Source organism: Brassica napus, chromosome C4, assembly GCF_020379485.1.
Source record: "Brassica napus cultivar Da-Ae chromosome C4, Da-Ae, whole genome shotgun sequence".
In the NCBI taxonomy this organism is placed as follows: Eukaryota; Viridiplantae; Streptophyta; class Magnoliopsida; order Brassicales; family Brassicaceae; genus Brassica; species Brassica napus.
Genome location: NC_063447.1, coordinates 61,320,041 through 61,335,072, shown reverse-complemented (window position 1 = coordinate 61,335,072; position 15,032 = coordinate 61,320,041). Strand labels below are relative to the sequence as shown.

At 37.8% G+C, this 15,032-nt stretch overlaps 3 protein-coding genes across 7 annotated transcripts; all 3 read right to left on the bottom strand.

The window, feature by feature from the left end:
• Window positions 1-330: 330 nt before the first annotated feature.
• Window positions 331-2,833, bottom strand: LOC125585702 (PTI1-like tyrosine-protein kinase 3). Its single transcript, XM_048755255.1, has 7 exons — window positions 2,582-2,833; window positions 1,934-2,123; window positions 1,445-1,822; window positions 1,109-1,382; window positions 898-1,030; window positions 737-823; window positions 331-660 (listed from the first exon to the last, which is right to left on the bottom strand). Exons 1-7 carry the CDS (start codon window positions 2,615-2,617, stop codon window positions 526-528), a joined length of 1,233 nt encoding a protein of 410 aa, XP_048611212.1. The 5' UTR covers window positions 2,618-2,833; the 3' UTR covers window positions 331-525.
• A 723-nt stretch (window positions 2,834-3,556) lies between these two features.
• On the bottom strand, window positions 3,557-6,397 carry LOC111205543 (plant UBX domain-containing protein 11). Of its 4 annotated transcripts, none has more exons than XM_048755253.1 (9): window positions 6,232-6,397; window positions 5,975-6,062; window positions 5,830-5,885; window positions 5,670-5,751; window positions 5,270-5,314; window positions 5,095-5,162; window positions 4,806-5,018; window positions 4,073-4,748; window positions 3,557-3,992 (listed from the first exon to the last, which is right to left on the bottom strand). In XM_048755253.1, exons 2-9 carry the CDS (start codon window positions 6,060-6,062, stop codon window positions 3,760-3,762), a joined length of 1,461 nt encoding a protein of 486 aa, XP_048611210.1. In that variant the 5' UTR covers window positions 6,232-6,397; the 3' UTR covers window positions 3,557-3,759. The 4 variants fall into 4 exon arrangements, with proteins under 4 accessions (XP_048611210.1, XP_048611209.1, XP_048611211.1 ...); XM_048755252.1 differs by having other exon boundaries at window positions 5,249-5,314; window positions 5,830-5,882; XM_048755254.1 differs by having other exon boundaries at window positions 5,830-5,882.
• A 494-nt stretch (window positions 6,398-6,891) lies between these two features.
• On the bottom strand, window positions 6,892-12,302 carry LOC106391856 (clathrin interactor EPSIN 2). Of its 2 annotated transcripts, XM_022718532.2 has the most exons (15): window positions 12,113-12,302; window positions 11,618-11,741; window positions 11,454-11,505; window positions 11,150-11,229; window positions 10,986-11,064; window positions 10,808-10,891; window positions 10,549-10,694; window positions 10,024-10,335; window positions 9,790-9,831; window positions 9,589-9,684; window positions 9,284-9,516; window positions 8,870-9,096; window positions 8,357-8,752; window positions 7,675-8,191; window positions 6,892-7,591 (listed from the first exon to the last, which is right to left on the bottom strand). In XM_022718532.2, exons 2-15 carry the CDS (start codon window positions 11,650-11,652, stop codon window positions 7,092-7,094), a joined length of 2,799 nt encoding a protein of 932 aa, XP_022574253.1. In that variant the 5' UTR covers window positions 11,653-11,741; window positions 12,113-12,302; the 3' UTR covers window positions 6,892-7,091. The 2 variants fall into 2 exon arrangements, with proteins under 2 accessions (XP_022574253.1, XP_013688037.1); XM_013832583.3 differs by having other exon boundaries at window positions 7,675-8,752.
• Window positions 12,303-15,032: the final 2,730 nt, after the last annotated feature.

Sequence of the window (15,032 nt, the reverse complement as noted above, 5' to 3'; positions counted from 1 at the left end):
TGATTATATTTGGTTTTTATTGATTTAGTGCTTATTGATTTAGTAATGTCTTTTATGTAGCTCTATGTAGTTAACTAAGATAGCTAGTTAATATATGTTGTCATCTATATTTAAGATAATAGTAGAACATGTTGATGAGGATATAATTCAAAAAGAGGTTAACCATAACCCTTGAAGCAGAACCAGATAACATAACTATATACATTATCTCATAGCTTTTTCTCTTCAATAACTTGACCATGACACGTTATGTATAAAGTACTGAATCAAAAAATATTTGTTATAAGTGTGTACATTCGGATTATCTTCCATGAATGAGAGCTTATAATAGTAAAAGAACAAACAATTTTTAGATGATTATCCATCAAAAACGTTGAACACAACAAATCCATGTTCCTCTACTCACCATTTCTTCCTTAATAACTTCCATTTACATAAACCATTTGTAAATAGAAAAATGAGAAAACAAAAGAAACCTTGAAGCCATGAATGAATCCAATATGCAAGAACCACAAAGAAGAATAATCAAGTGCGGGGGTTGGGAGGAGGAGCAGCTGCTCCTGAAGACCTCAAGAGTGGTTGAAGAGCTTTTACTACAATGCTCATGTTTGGCCTAAACTCTGATTCATACTGCACACACAAGGCTGCAACTGCTGCAAGCTGTGTTTACAATCAAACAAACAAATCTTAGCTTCAAGTAATGTTCAAATGAATATGAAGTTTCTAGGTTTTATACCTTTGCAACTGCTTTAGGAGGGTACTCTCCTTTGAGTTTTGGATCAACACATTGCTTCACTTTGTCTTCACTCAACCTTGGAGTAGCCTAAAGAAAACATAGCCAAGAAGAGTCTTGTTTAGTTCAAGAAAGTAAAAGCTCATATTAAGTAAGTTACTTACCCAAGTGACAAGACTTTGTTGACCACGAGGCATTGTATGATCAACCGGTTTTCTCCCGGTTAGAAGCTCCAAAAGCACAACTCCAAAACTGTAAACATCACTCTTCTGTGTCAACTGTCCTGTCATTGCGTATCTGCAAACCCCAAAAACATATAGAGTCACAATCTTTTAAACTTTCTAAAGAATCAAGAACGTTCTGAGCTTATCTTACTCTGGTGCGTGATAACCGAATGTCCCCAAAACTCTAGTGGAATGAAGACGAGCAGCCATATCAGGAGCTTGGTTTGAAAGATTGTAATCAGCAATCTTGGCTTTGAAGTCTTCAAAGAGAAGCACATTGCTAGAACGAATATCTCTGTGTATAACAGCAGGTTGAACTTTCTCGTGTAAGTACTCTAATCCTTTAGCTGCATCAACTGCAACTCTGACTCGTTGCATCCACTCAAGTGTAGGACCAGGTTGTGCTCCTTGAACTCCCTTTCTTCCTGTTTTAACATCAAACATATCAATCTCCACACATTGATGTCTGATCACAAGACTTTCATACCGTGTAAGATGTCATGCAATGATCCCATTGTTGCAAACTCATAAGCAAGGACACGAACATTGCCTTCAACGCAATAACCAAGAAGCTGAACAAAGTTGTCATTGTTCAGCCTTGAAACCTTGGAGACCTGAGTCAAGAACTCAACGTTTGTCTCTGGTTCAGATGCATTATCAAGCTTTTTCACAGCCATTGCCTTCCCATCATTAAACTTTGCATAGTACACTCTTCCATAGGATCCTTCCCCAATCAAAGCCTTAGATCCAAAGTTCTCCGTCTTTTCTTTGAGCTCAGCCAGTGACATTGTAGGTACATCAATGGGAGGAGGCTCCTTCAACACGGCAGGCTTCATAGGAGGTGGTGGTTTCTTATCATTACGTCCTACACAAGCAATAACATCAACAAAGGGTACTTAGCTTGTGTAACAAGAAAGTAATCAAACCTAAAATACAGATTAAAATCTCTCAGAGAATGTAAAGAAAAGATCGATACCGTAGTCGTAGTGGCGAGTAGGAGGTGTTCTGGATCGGTTATGTTCAACTCTAGGGTGGTTAGATTCTTGTACATGACAAGAACAGCACAACCACCTACGCATCTTCCCTTTCTTGCCTATATCAAGATCGTCTACAGATCTCGGTTTATCTAACCGAACAAAGCGGCTGCTCGGTGAACGATCCTTTGCCTGCAAGTTACATCAGCATCACTAATCAATGAGCTGCTCTAGATTAATGCTAAAGGAAAATAGAGGAAGGGAAAAGTCTAATGAAACATTGGCTTTTACCTCAACTTCTTAACAGTTAATATATACATAGATTGTATGATCCCCAAATTGTATTAAAAATATTATTAAATTTTTGCTTAAAATGCTTATAGTTTCCAAAAATCTCCAACGGTCCTCTTTCATCAAATCAACAACATTTGTCTCTAACATCATCATCAACGATGAAGAGACAACCTAGGTTTGATTATGCAACAACAGGACATGACTTGCCCACCAAGATACTTGTTAACAACTTCGTAAATAGTAAAAGATGAATACAATGGGCATTGATCAAGATTGACCTTAAAGTTAAGACTATTTACATGATCATACAATTTGAAAACAAAATGTAGATATATGTAATGATGAAAGATGTTTACCACTTGACCACCACGACGATGAAAATCACGATCCATGACGCAAAAAAGCAAACAGAAACAAAGGATCAACGAGCAATAAACCAGAGAGGACGAATCAAAATGAGAGGCTACAGGGACAAAGGGAGACGAGCTGTGATCAAGGAACAAAACACAAAAGATAAAAAGGAAGAGAGAAGAGAAAGAAACAGCAACAGCTAAGAAAAGAAAGAAAGCGTAAAAAAGAAGCGACAGAGAGGCATTTGATCAAGAATAGAACTAACATCCCATTTTTGGCCAATTATAATATTGTTTTTAAGCAATATGTCTCTCTCTCTCTCTCTCTTTATTTATTCTTCTGATTTGGGCAGAGATAGACGTGGGAGAAATGATTTTCTTGGCGTGAAAAAGCCATGGAGAAAGACAGAAGAGCAACGTGTGGCTAATGAACTAAAGGTGGCAACAACAATAGAATATTACATTTTCTTTTATTATTTTCAAAGGAAATGTTTCAAACTTCTTATAAGAGCATATTGATCCTTAAAACATAATATCTATATGGTTCTGACCCTTGACTTTCTGATATGTATGTAGAGTCTTATAAGATGATAATTACAAATAGAATTTTGGCTGAGTTTATAATCAAACGAAACACAATATATGGTTGGAATTTTTAATCCACCAGATAAAAGGGGACTCGAGTGTTTTAAATGGCAAAGAGGTTTATCAGAGTGCATAAGACTAATCTTTCCCCAGATTATTAAAATGAATTATCATTGATGGGGTTCATCTATAAAGTATAAACATACAAAAAAATTATCAAGTTGATCACATATATACATTTAGGTGATGTCAAATGCAGGATTATACAATCTAGGTCCAAGATGACCATATTTCTTTAAGGTAGGGGTTGTAATTTATTTTTACAACCGAAATTAACCAAAAAGACAATAATAAAAAAATCTTAAATAGGGCTTAATTTGTCTTATATTTTCTATATTTCTCTTAAATTGATTTTCATTTTCATTATATAGAATTTATCTTTTAAGTTTTGAGTTTAATATAACTGATAAAACAGAAACATAAGGAAACATTTTGTAGCTGGTCAACCATATAAGAGAGTAAAGTATAAGAAGAGTTCAGTAACTCAGAACTGTTTCTGTTGCAGCACTAGATCCAAACAGAGCTCAAGCTGTCTTATTTCATCGTCTATCATTACTGTCTCCACCACCGCTTTCACCGCCATACTGTGTGGAGTTCCCATTCCAAAACGCGTTTCCATCACCAAACGGAGCGTCTTCTTCATCGTGTCTCAGCGTGTGGATGTTACTTCCAATCCTAGATGTGGTTGGTCTCCTGTTCCTAACGTTTCCCCTACCTTCTGAGCCCGCTTGCGCCACATTGTTTCTCACCTCTGCATTGGACGCAACCGGCACTAGAGACAGAATATAAAAAAAAAGAGTTAAAGCAATTACATGACTCTGATGCATTAGAAAGGGTGTTTTATGAGCTCACTGTACTCCATACTGCCTCGAGGTTCTGGAGCAGAGCTTGATGCACCGCCAAAATATGAAAATGGGTTTGCATAAGAGAGTACTCTTCTAAGATAACCAAAGTAACCGCCACTGTTAGTGTCTGTGTTGTTGTTAGGCTCAGAGTAAGATGGTCCTCTTTGATATACGGTTGCTCTTTTCCTCGGAACTACTATAAGTGCTTGTCTACCGAGCAAATCCAACTCGGACAGAGACTTATCAAGATCTTGGTCACTATAAACCTTACGAGGGTAAGGAACAGCAAGATCATAAGCACCACCTAGTTCGGTTGTTGTTTGATTGATGTTCACATAGTCCTTGACCATTCTCAATGTACTTGTTACAGAAAACTTCTCTTGAAGGTTAGCACCATCGGGTAAACGAATGTTTAAGTGAACATCAGATGGTGGTTTCCAACTTTCTCCATCCTCTCCTCCTTCATCCTTAGCCTTTACAATCTCTTTTGTAGCTACAGATTTTGGTAAATTAATAATATCCCTTTCAGCTTTGCTTATCACCGTTTCTTGTTTCCTTTTTCTATCTGTAGAAGATTTGGATGTAATATCATCATCTGGTCTTGGGGCTGCATGACGAATGGGTTCCTTTTCTGCCTGAACAGAAGATGCTGGCTGATTACTGGGTTCAGCAGATTGTTTGACCTGTTTAAGAACCATGTAAGACAACATCAAAGGCTAAAGTAATGTGGAGATACAAACCTTAATTGCAGCTGTGCCATCATTCTTTTCTTTGGTTGATGCAGATGTCACCGTTGATTTTCTCTCTGAGGGTTGGAGACTTGTTCCAGTTGATTGAGATGCAGCCATTGTATCTGAAGTACTGCCTTCTTCAGAAGGCAAGACAACATTAGAAGGGATAGAAGTAGGTACTTGTGATGCAAGTGCTGCTGAAAAGATACTTGCAGTTGTTTCCTAAAAATGATAAATGTCCAACCCATTAAACAACATCACAAACTCATAAGTGAAAAGTGAAAGATAAAGCACGTACCTGGATATGAAGTCCCAGCCACGCCTTCTCTAAACTGGATGCAAGATCTTCAGCAGGAATAAATCCCTCTGAAAAATAAAAGGAAAGAAAACAAAACTTTGAGCATGTTTGCTTGTCTATATACTCTTGACTAAAAATACATATGATCTTTTACCATTTTTCCAAACTCGCGTACCACTGAATCCAATGGCAGCTATACAAGGAACAGAAGAGTATGGGTCTAGAAACTGATGTAAGGATACATATAAAATCAACAAAAAAAAAAAAAGAAATTGCATTACACACACACACACAAAGGTATAGTTGAATAAACCAGCTAGAGTAATAGACTGATAGATAGCACAGGAAAATATTATAGGTAAATTTATAGTCCTAGACTCTAGTTAGGTCCATTCTTCATAAACTATCATCTACTCTACCACAAGAGCTAGAAACTTGTAGAATGCAGTACTACTTACGAGGCAGATTCTACAGGACGTTGATTGAAACACTAAGCATTTACTATACACAATCCAGAGAAACAGCTTTACAAACTATACACAGAGTTGTCTCATAAAAAAAGAAAGAAAGGATACATATAGCAGAGAAGTTTGTGGCGTCAACACTTGCAGCTTGGAGATGCAATAAAACACAATACTTGGACAGCGACTCAGCCACCTGTAGTAACGAAAATGTTATGAACGAAACAATGACCTTTGATTGCAAATATAACTGAGAATGCAAATAGAAACCTACGGATGCATCAGTCCATGTCAACTTGTTCAACTTATCCGACTCCTCTTCATCCTCTCCTTAAAAAAAAATTCCAAGAAAATTCAACTTTCAGTATAAAAGATCCAAGCTTTAAGAACAAACAAGATCACTGTATGATAAACTTTACCAGAGATGTAGACAACAAAAAGCTTCTTCTGTCCTTTAGCTTCTGATATGGCTTCCATCACAGAGCCCTTGAATGTGAGAGCTTCCATCTACCAATCAAAGATTCCAAATTTCGAAAAAGGGTACGATCGATTAACAAGCTTGAACCTCCCTCAGATTCAATTGAAACAAACAACGAAATTTCAACTTCAATGTGAGAGAAAACAGAGCATGCAGGCGATCAAGCAGAAACCTTGAACCCTAAATTCAGCACCTTACCTTTGATCGGATCAAACCCAGAAGAAGCTTATCAGATTTGAAGGAGAAACTTCGCAGCAGCTTTTACTTTTAGCAAGGCCAAGAATCAAAGAGAGAAGTAGATAACTGTGAGATCGAACGCCGTTAAGACTCTCCACTCGGCACGTCGAGTAAACGTCACCGTTAAGTTAACGTCGTTAAGCGTTTTAGTTTTATATTTTCTCGGGTGTCCATTAGTTCTTCAAAACATCCAAAAACGCCACTTAAGTTTTATATTTGTCCAATTTAGACCCAAACCAACAAATTTTCAAGAATAAAAAAATTACAGTATGGAGGTCACATTGTGCCATTTCACCTCACTTGATTGGTTATACCCTTTACTTTGATCAAAACGGTCCTTAAATCTAAGAATCATCTGCATCTCCAAGAGTAAATCAACAATGTCACATCTTATCTCAGAGCCTGAGGTTTTGTAGCTTCAACAAGAGGCGTGAACCTCAAGCAATTAATGGACGAAGCAGCAAATGAAGTCGGAGGGAAACTTCTGTTAGACTTTAACGACACTGGAAGTGATACCAACTCCTTTTGGAATGAAAGAAACTGAAATATTTTTATTTGTTCCGTGAAGGGAAAATGTTTTTACACATTCAATACGTGAAAACCCAAAAAAAAAAAAAAAAAAAAAAAAAAAAAATGTATACATCAAATTTATAATACGCATATAACAAAAAGGACAGACCCGAGAGAGGTCTGCCACTCGCACCAGTACAAATTTCACAACAAGCAGAGAGAGAGAGAGAGAGAGAAGAACAGAGTTAGAGTGTCCTCTGTTCTTGATTTTACAAGTGGAGAGTCTAATGTGTAATGGTTTGGCTTCATCTTTACCTGTATCCACCCCCATAGGACTGTTGAGGGTTGTAACCGCCTTGACCCATCATCGGATTATAGTTGTTGTTGTTGTTGTTGCCTGGCATGTTCTGACCAGGGACCATCCCTTGGTGTTGTGGTTGCATCTGATAGCCTTGGCCATATCCTCCTCCCATGTTCATCCCTGGTCCCATTCCTATACCCATGGGTTGGTTTTGGTTCATGTTCATGCCTGGTCCCATTCCCATACCCATAGGTTGGTTTTGGTTCATACCTCCATAACCACCAACATTCATTACCCCGCCCATGGGCATGCCAGAAGCTACCATTGGATTTGTTGGAGGTCTCATAGAATTTGCACCAGCACGCCCTAAGCCAGTGCCTGATCCCATTGCTTTACCCATGTTGATAGTCGACGTTGGTGCTGGTGCGTTTGTCGGTTTCTCTAGCCGCTTCTCTCTCCTGTTGATCGCCTCAAAGTCGACTCCTATGTCTGCCAGTGGATTTGTTTTAGCTGCACATAAGTAGCAAACAAAAACTGATGTTAGAGAGTTTGCTCCAAACTGGGTTTATTGTTTTTTTTATTTTCTCACTTACGTCCAGATATGTTAAAGTTAACAAGCCCCCTGCTCAACGTGTCTGCCCAGACTGATGACTTTGGCTCGAACTTTTTCTGAGGCTGAGGAACAATCTCAATCGCTCCTGTTAAAGGTGTGAGATCTTGATGAGAGGATGATGACGTCAAGGAGCTTGTTGGTCCAAACATGTCTCCCATGAAATTGTTGTTCCCTTGCATATTAACAGGCACGGATTGAGTTCTTTGTAGACCATGAGAAGGCGGCATCCCATGACCCTGGTGTCCCATGAACTGACCAGCTGGTCCACTGGGGTTAGTGTAAGGAGTCTGTGAGCTCGATGAAGTGGCAGCAACTGGTCGTGGAAGGAAGCTTTCGCTTGTGGGGTGCGAAGTTACTCCTCCAGGATTGTAACTGGATGAGCCAGGCTGGTGCATGAAGCCTCCACTGTGATACGGCGTGGCTCCACCCATATTTTGTGAATGAGGAGGAACCATGTTATATTGTTGCCCAAATGGAGTTTGTCCATGCATGTTTGGAGCTGAAGATACCGGCTGAGGATGGTATCCCTCGTACATGTTGTTTCCACTGGGAGGAAACTGAGATGTTGCTACTGAGGCACCCGGTTGTTGCGGAAGTGAAGCTGGAGGACCAGCTTGCCCAAATGGAGTTTGTCCAGGCATGTTTGGAGCTGAGGATACCGGCTGAGGATGATATCCCTCGTACATGTTGTTTCCGCTCGGAGGAAACTGAGATGTTGGTCCTGAGGCACCCGGTTGTTGTGGGAGTGAAGGTGGAGGACCAGATGGTGGGAGAATGCCAGCTAGAATATCAATTTCACTCTGAGATGTGTCAAACTGATCTTGGGGAAAATCTTGTGGGTTTGATGGAGGTTGCACATTCTGAACAGCGGGATTGGCAACAGCGGAAAATGAGTCCCCGAAGCCAAAGCTTTGAGCAGTATCATGGTGTGAGGCCTCCGAGGTGAAGGCTGGTGGTGTTGCTTGGAAAGGAGCTCCAAAGCTCTGCTGTGGGTTTGAGTCAGTGTCCGTTGAAGTGAAGGCTTTGAAAGGAGAGTCACCAAATGGGTCATCAGATGTCTGTACAATGTAAAGAGAATTTTCAATAATCAAAATTGTACAAATAAAAAAGGTATCCTCTTAAGAAACAGTCAAAATCTCCGAGTACAACTAGCTGCGTCAGCCCTGTATCAATACCTGAGTTGATGGCTGAGATGTAGAAAACGATGGAGCATTTGTTTGTCCATTGGTTTCAACAGACATAGAATCAGCCGGGACGATGGCCAATGCATTTGACGAGAATACGTCTGCAAGTGAGCCAAGTAAGTCCATCTCTACACTGTTTGAGGTGGGAGGAGCAGATGTAGAAGCAACCGCTGGAGGAGCTGAAACACCGTCTGCAGATGCATATGCTGGAGGGCCAGCTGGAAAAGAAACAAAACACATGACTTACACTCGGAACACGGAGGGAGTTTTATGGATAACAATATAATAAACAAACGAAAAATGAGAATTAATCTTTATGGAGTAGAGGAGTTTGAAAGGCAAAGAAAACTTTGAAGATGTAACAAACTGAGAGCTAACGAAATGTACACTTGGAGACATCTGTACCTGAAAATGCACCGCGTGGATCAAATTCATCAAAGGCCTCAAATTTCTGAGGAGAAGATTCATTAGCAAAAGCAGCAGAATTATTGTTTGTGTTGCTTCCAGCAGGAGGGGAAGCAGCCCCTGGAGCAGCAACTTGTGGGGGAGGAGGAGAAGCAGCTCCTGGAGAAGCAGTTTGTGGGGGAGGAGGAGAAGCAACTCCCGGAGCAGCAACTTGTGGGGTCTCCCCACCATCCCTGGCACAAAAAGATTCATCAGAACCAATAAAACCAACGTAGCTCTGAATCTGCATAGTAGAGAATTATCACCTTTCACTATATACAGGGCTCCGTTCACTGACAGCTTCTTCATAACTAGGTGGAGCACCAATATTTTGTTCAGAAAACTTCCTCTGGAGCTGCCCTCTGTCATATTGTCCCGAAGAAAGATGATATGAGTTGACATAAATCTACAAAACTTAATACAATATGAAAAAGGCCCAAACTTCAGCAAAAGACATCATAATTTACCTCCCATCCTGAGAATTGTCATCAGCTCTAGCACCACTACCCCTACACGATAAAGAGGAATGTTTCAATGTATAAGTAGATCTAAGCTAAAAAGATGCCTGAAACATGGTTTTTGACATCAACTACTGCTAAGCTACTATTCACATCATCCAGTGGTATTGATTAAATCTCAAAATTGTTCCCTTCTTTTTAAGATCAAGTTTAGAGGCAAGCTGAAACTCCAGATCAACATACCTTGATGAATGGCCATCATCCTCAAACGTTCGTTCCCTATCTGAACTCCTACCTCGCGAACCAGTTTGGAAGTTATCAACACTTCTGCTCCTTCCTCTGTAATCATCTTCCCTATTACCATCTCTCCCATACCGGTCTTCAGAGTCTCTGGAATGACGATCTCCATCGCGGCTATTTCTATCATTATCCCTGTAACCATATTCTCTTTCTCTTCCATAACTACTTCGCTCTTCATCCCGGGACCCGTAATCATATTTGTCACCATATCCTCCTGAAGGCTTATACATCCCACCTGGTGCTGAGCTGCGATACCTGTTGTAAAAATAATGCCAGGTTGATATGTTCAGCTCCTCAGGCATTTTTAATTGAAATATGTGTAACTTTTTACCACTCAGAAATGAATAACTTTCAAAAGTCAGGAGCTAATACTTAAAATGCCAACTACAAATTGATACACTAATAGGAGGCATAATAACAGTTGCAAGGACACTAGCGACCAGAAGATACAATTACAAGCAAACTTACTTGTCTCTGTTAGCTGAAGCCTTCTCTCTGACCTCAGCTATTCTTTCTTTGTCATTAACCAACGCCACCAGGCTCTGTGATTTCTTCCTAACATTGCTTCCTTGATCTCTACCACCGGAGTCAATATACTGAAAATCGGATAATGTCTGCCACATGGAAAATGGACATAGTGTAAGATAGTCAACCGCTGAGATATAGCATGGAAGGATTCTATTGATGCTGAACATTTCTAAAGTAATGCACTCAGCGTGGTCATTACCGAAATTTGATATGCACGCTCTCGAATCTCGTCTATGACACGTTCTGACCCATGGCCTACCATGTACTCCAAAACCGTCAAAGCCTGAAGTGGACAGAAGAGGTAAAGCAGAAGGAAACTGTATCATTCACTGCTACAAAAATATAAACAGGGAATAAGTCACCAAATATAGTCTTACCTTGTAGACATGCCGCCAGTTCTTTCCAGTGTCGCTAAGTCGTTTCCAAAGGACCCCCATGATCAGCTGGTATTCATGGCTGCAAAAGAAGTAACAATCTTGTCATTCCTGTGTGATGTCATAACTACAGCAAAATAGAAAATTTGAAAGGTGGTTGTAGTTACTAATTTATGGAAGCTTGCGCAAGATCAGCAAGAAGTGATCCGTGAGGACCCCATGGCTCATTGCTAGTAGCATCTAGAACCTGAAGAGGAATAAAAAGAGGTGAGAAACAACATGAAACTATGTTGGACTTCTCGCTTCGCATTCCATAACCAGATGAGGAATGCAACCAAGATAAGCTTAACTACTCATAAATTCTAGTTTTATGAAAAAAAAGTAACGAAATTGATCAACACAAAGAGCTCCTGAATCTCAGTTTGATCAGAATTTCAAAGTGAGAAGAAGCTACAAAGAGTATCCTTTTACCTTCTGTTCTATTCCAGGCACTTTAAGCACTTTCTTGTTGACCTCTCTCTTGCTATAAAAAATAAAACATGGTTAATAAAAAAAAAAGTATAAACCACACAACAATTAGCCTTGTAAATATTCATTCAGTTCCAGTTCCAGTTCCAGGGCATTATAGTTCTTACAGGTCTCTGACAGTTTGACCAAAGACTTTCTTCATCTTGGTATGTGTTCCAGCAGGAATAAGTAGCTCTTAAACAAACAAGCGCCCTCTACGAATTGCAAAAACTTCACCCTTTTTGCTCTCAACTGTATCAAACAAGTCATATATCACCACCACAAAAAGGATAGAAGAAGAGAAACCGAAAAAAAAAAAAAAAAAAAAGAAACGACGAATCAAATAACACAAACCGCAAGAGAGTAATGACTAATGACATCAAATCATATAATGGAGGCATAAGCATAAATCAATCAGCTAGATGACGTGGCCTTGATCGATTGTTTCTTCGTTCAGATTCCCAATTTTCGCTCAATCAAATGAATAATAAGAAGCAAATCAAATCACAACCACGCAGACTCTCAATCACAATTCGATCAAGCTCAAAATGAAAAACACACACAGATCTGATGAAACCGATACGGAAACATTAAATCTAATCTCCAAAACAGCTGGATCGTACCTGCGGGAATGCAAACTCGACAAAGAATCTAATCGCCTTGAGAAGAAGAAGCGGCAATAGCAGATCGTGATCCTTCTTCCTTCCCAATCAATCAATCCTCTCTCTAAAATTGCGGGTCTAGAGAGAGAGGAGAACACACAGCCAGCCAGCCAGCCAGAAGAGAACATTCAATTACAAATAAAAATTAATTAATTAATAAAAAAAGAGAGTAAAAAGTGGAAATAAAAATGATAAAGACAGCGCGATTAACTCGCAGAATATTAAGGAGGACTCCTAATCAGTAATCACTCTCTATTTAAGATCACAGCTGTTTCTTCTTCATTTTCGTTTTTCTTTTTAATTTGTAGGCTAACACAATTATTACTTTGTTGTCAGCACGTTTTATACCTGAATCTCAAATGGAATACAGTATTCTATTCAAATTTACAATTTGGAAATCTAAATATATGCTTACTAAGTTTGGCCTACGGACGGGATATATTTTACTGATGATTTAGATTAGTATTTTTTGTATAATTTTATAGTTTGTGTTTTAAGTTTGTATTTGAAAGAGATATGTATGATACACTACAAAAAAATTATATATTTTTTTTTGCAGCCGGAAAAAATTATCAGAAAAATAAATGACATATTAATCTTTGTTAAGCAAATGAAAATCAACTAAAAGATATATTGTAATTTCATGTACATGTAAAAATATGCAGTTTACTCTAAAATTTAAACAATTTTAGTTTTTACTATCGTTTCTGTTGGTCTTATTAGAAATCAAAGGTTTGATAAATTAATTTAAAAAAATTATTTTTTGCATTAATGTAATTATTTTACATTTTTAGTGTTTGCTATATTTTTATTATAAAAGCAAGTAAATAAAAATACTTGTCACTACGGTTGAAATTCAATACATAAATTATGAATTATTTTCATTCTTATATATTTGTTTTTGAGTGTGTTGGTACTTTTTTATACATTTTTAAACCTATTGATTTAGATAATGTGAAAAATGAATCAATTTAAAATTTGTTTTCTAAAGTTCGTTAAATAACATAACAATCTAAAATTGATTATTTAAGTATACATACATTTTATTAAAACATTTATCAAATAAACCATATCATCCAAACTTTTATCAAATAAACCATATGAAGAAGACAAGGTCGTACTACACTTTCGGATTAAGTAACACTCGTTCATTTAAGCAGGATTTTTTAAAATTATATTACTGTGAAATTAATAATCTCTTATAGTAAATTTCAATGTTACAGAAGATAATGTATCTTTACGTTAATGAAATTTAAACCAATATATTTTTTTGGTTAAGTTCTTAAAGAACTTTACCAAGCATATATAAACGTTGGTTAAGCTTCTGTTGCAGAGGCTTTTCGAATTCATGTACATGATACTTTAAGTACCCCTCGTTGTAATACCCATAACTTACTGGGATGACTTGTCCTAGGCACTCGATATAGATAGACCTTCCATCTTCATAAATTCCATGATTCGATATAGATAGGCCTTCCATCTTCATAAATTCCATGTTGACCAACTCTTTGAACTGAAATCTTGTTTCGAGCAATAAAGCCAAAAACTTTATTAACTTGGGCATGCTATTATATACTCCTTTCTGTAACATCTAAGACCAAATATAATATCAGTTACTTACCTACATACCTTTATAATGCGATCGGTTCCAAATTCATTCTTCCATTTAAACATTTCTTCCCATGCTGTGACAGTTTTGTTGATGTTGAATTCCATTGTTTTGAGAAACGTAATAGTGGTGAAACAAAACATATTAGAAACAAATAATGAATGCATTTATAAAAGTCAAAATTTTTTCACGATACGATACCCTAACGGAATATGATAATGATTAATTTTGATTGGATTAATATATTAGAAACATAGCTAGTGGTGTTTTAACGTTTGTATTTTTCAGAATCTCATTATATTCTTAATTAACCTCCTTATAAATACTTTTCGAAACAATTTAAAATTGTAGAGTATTGTGATGTAAAACAGAGAAAACATACAATATATGATATCAATAACTAATACATTCTATATTGCTTCACCAAAACAATAAAATATTTAACTAACACCAATCTTTATATCAAATGATAAATAATCTCTCATATGTCGTACTTGGCAGGTAGGATACTCTGTTCACTTGTGAATAAGTTCCTAAAGATCAACGAAAGTTTTGACCTTTACTAATCGATTGAAGCTCTTTCTAAAATACTCGCTCGTGATCAAATACATATTTAAAGGCTTCTTACGTACAAAACCAGGTCATGAAACTGTGAAGCACTTTAATCTATTTCTAAAAACACTTCTCTATCTTTTCAGCTGACAATTATTTCCAGTTATTATAGTGTATTAAATCTTGAAAAGCTTATCTCGGTACGGGAACGGTGTTGCGACTTTATAATCTCTCCATATTCCCGCCGTAAGGATTGAAACTAATCGGGGCTTCCCCAGATCGATTATCTTCTTAAACATGGACTCAACTCATATCTAAGAATCCCTGTTCCCGATTTTCCTTTTTCCTAAGCTAGCAGAACCAAGATCCTGATTAAAAAAAAACACTTTAGGTTCAGTCTGAGTGGGGGTACCGCGATTATCCCACGATAGAGCGACTGAAATCAAGTCATATATGTACAATTCAGAACTAATTCATGAAACTCCTTACGAAACATGGAACGACGTCATGATCTGCTAAAGAACAGAGCCACCACAGGGGCTCTCTCTTTATTTCTTCCTCATCACGGGTGGAAGCATCCTCACAAACATATTATTACAGTCGACAGAGATGGAATTGAACCTTGTAGCAGCGTCGACTGTCAGTAAGAAGCTTGAAGAAGTTGGTCAAGATTATCTCAGTGTTTTTACAAAAAAAAAAGAGAAAAATATCTATATGAGC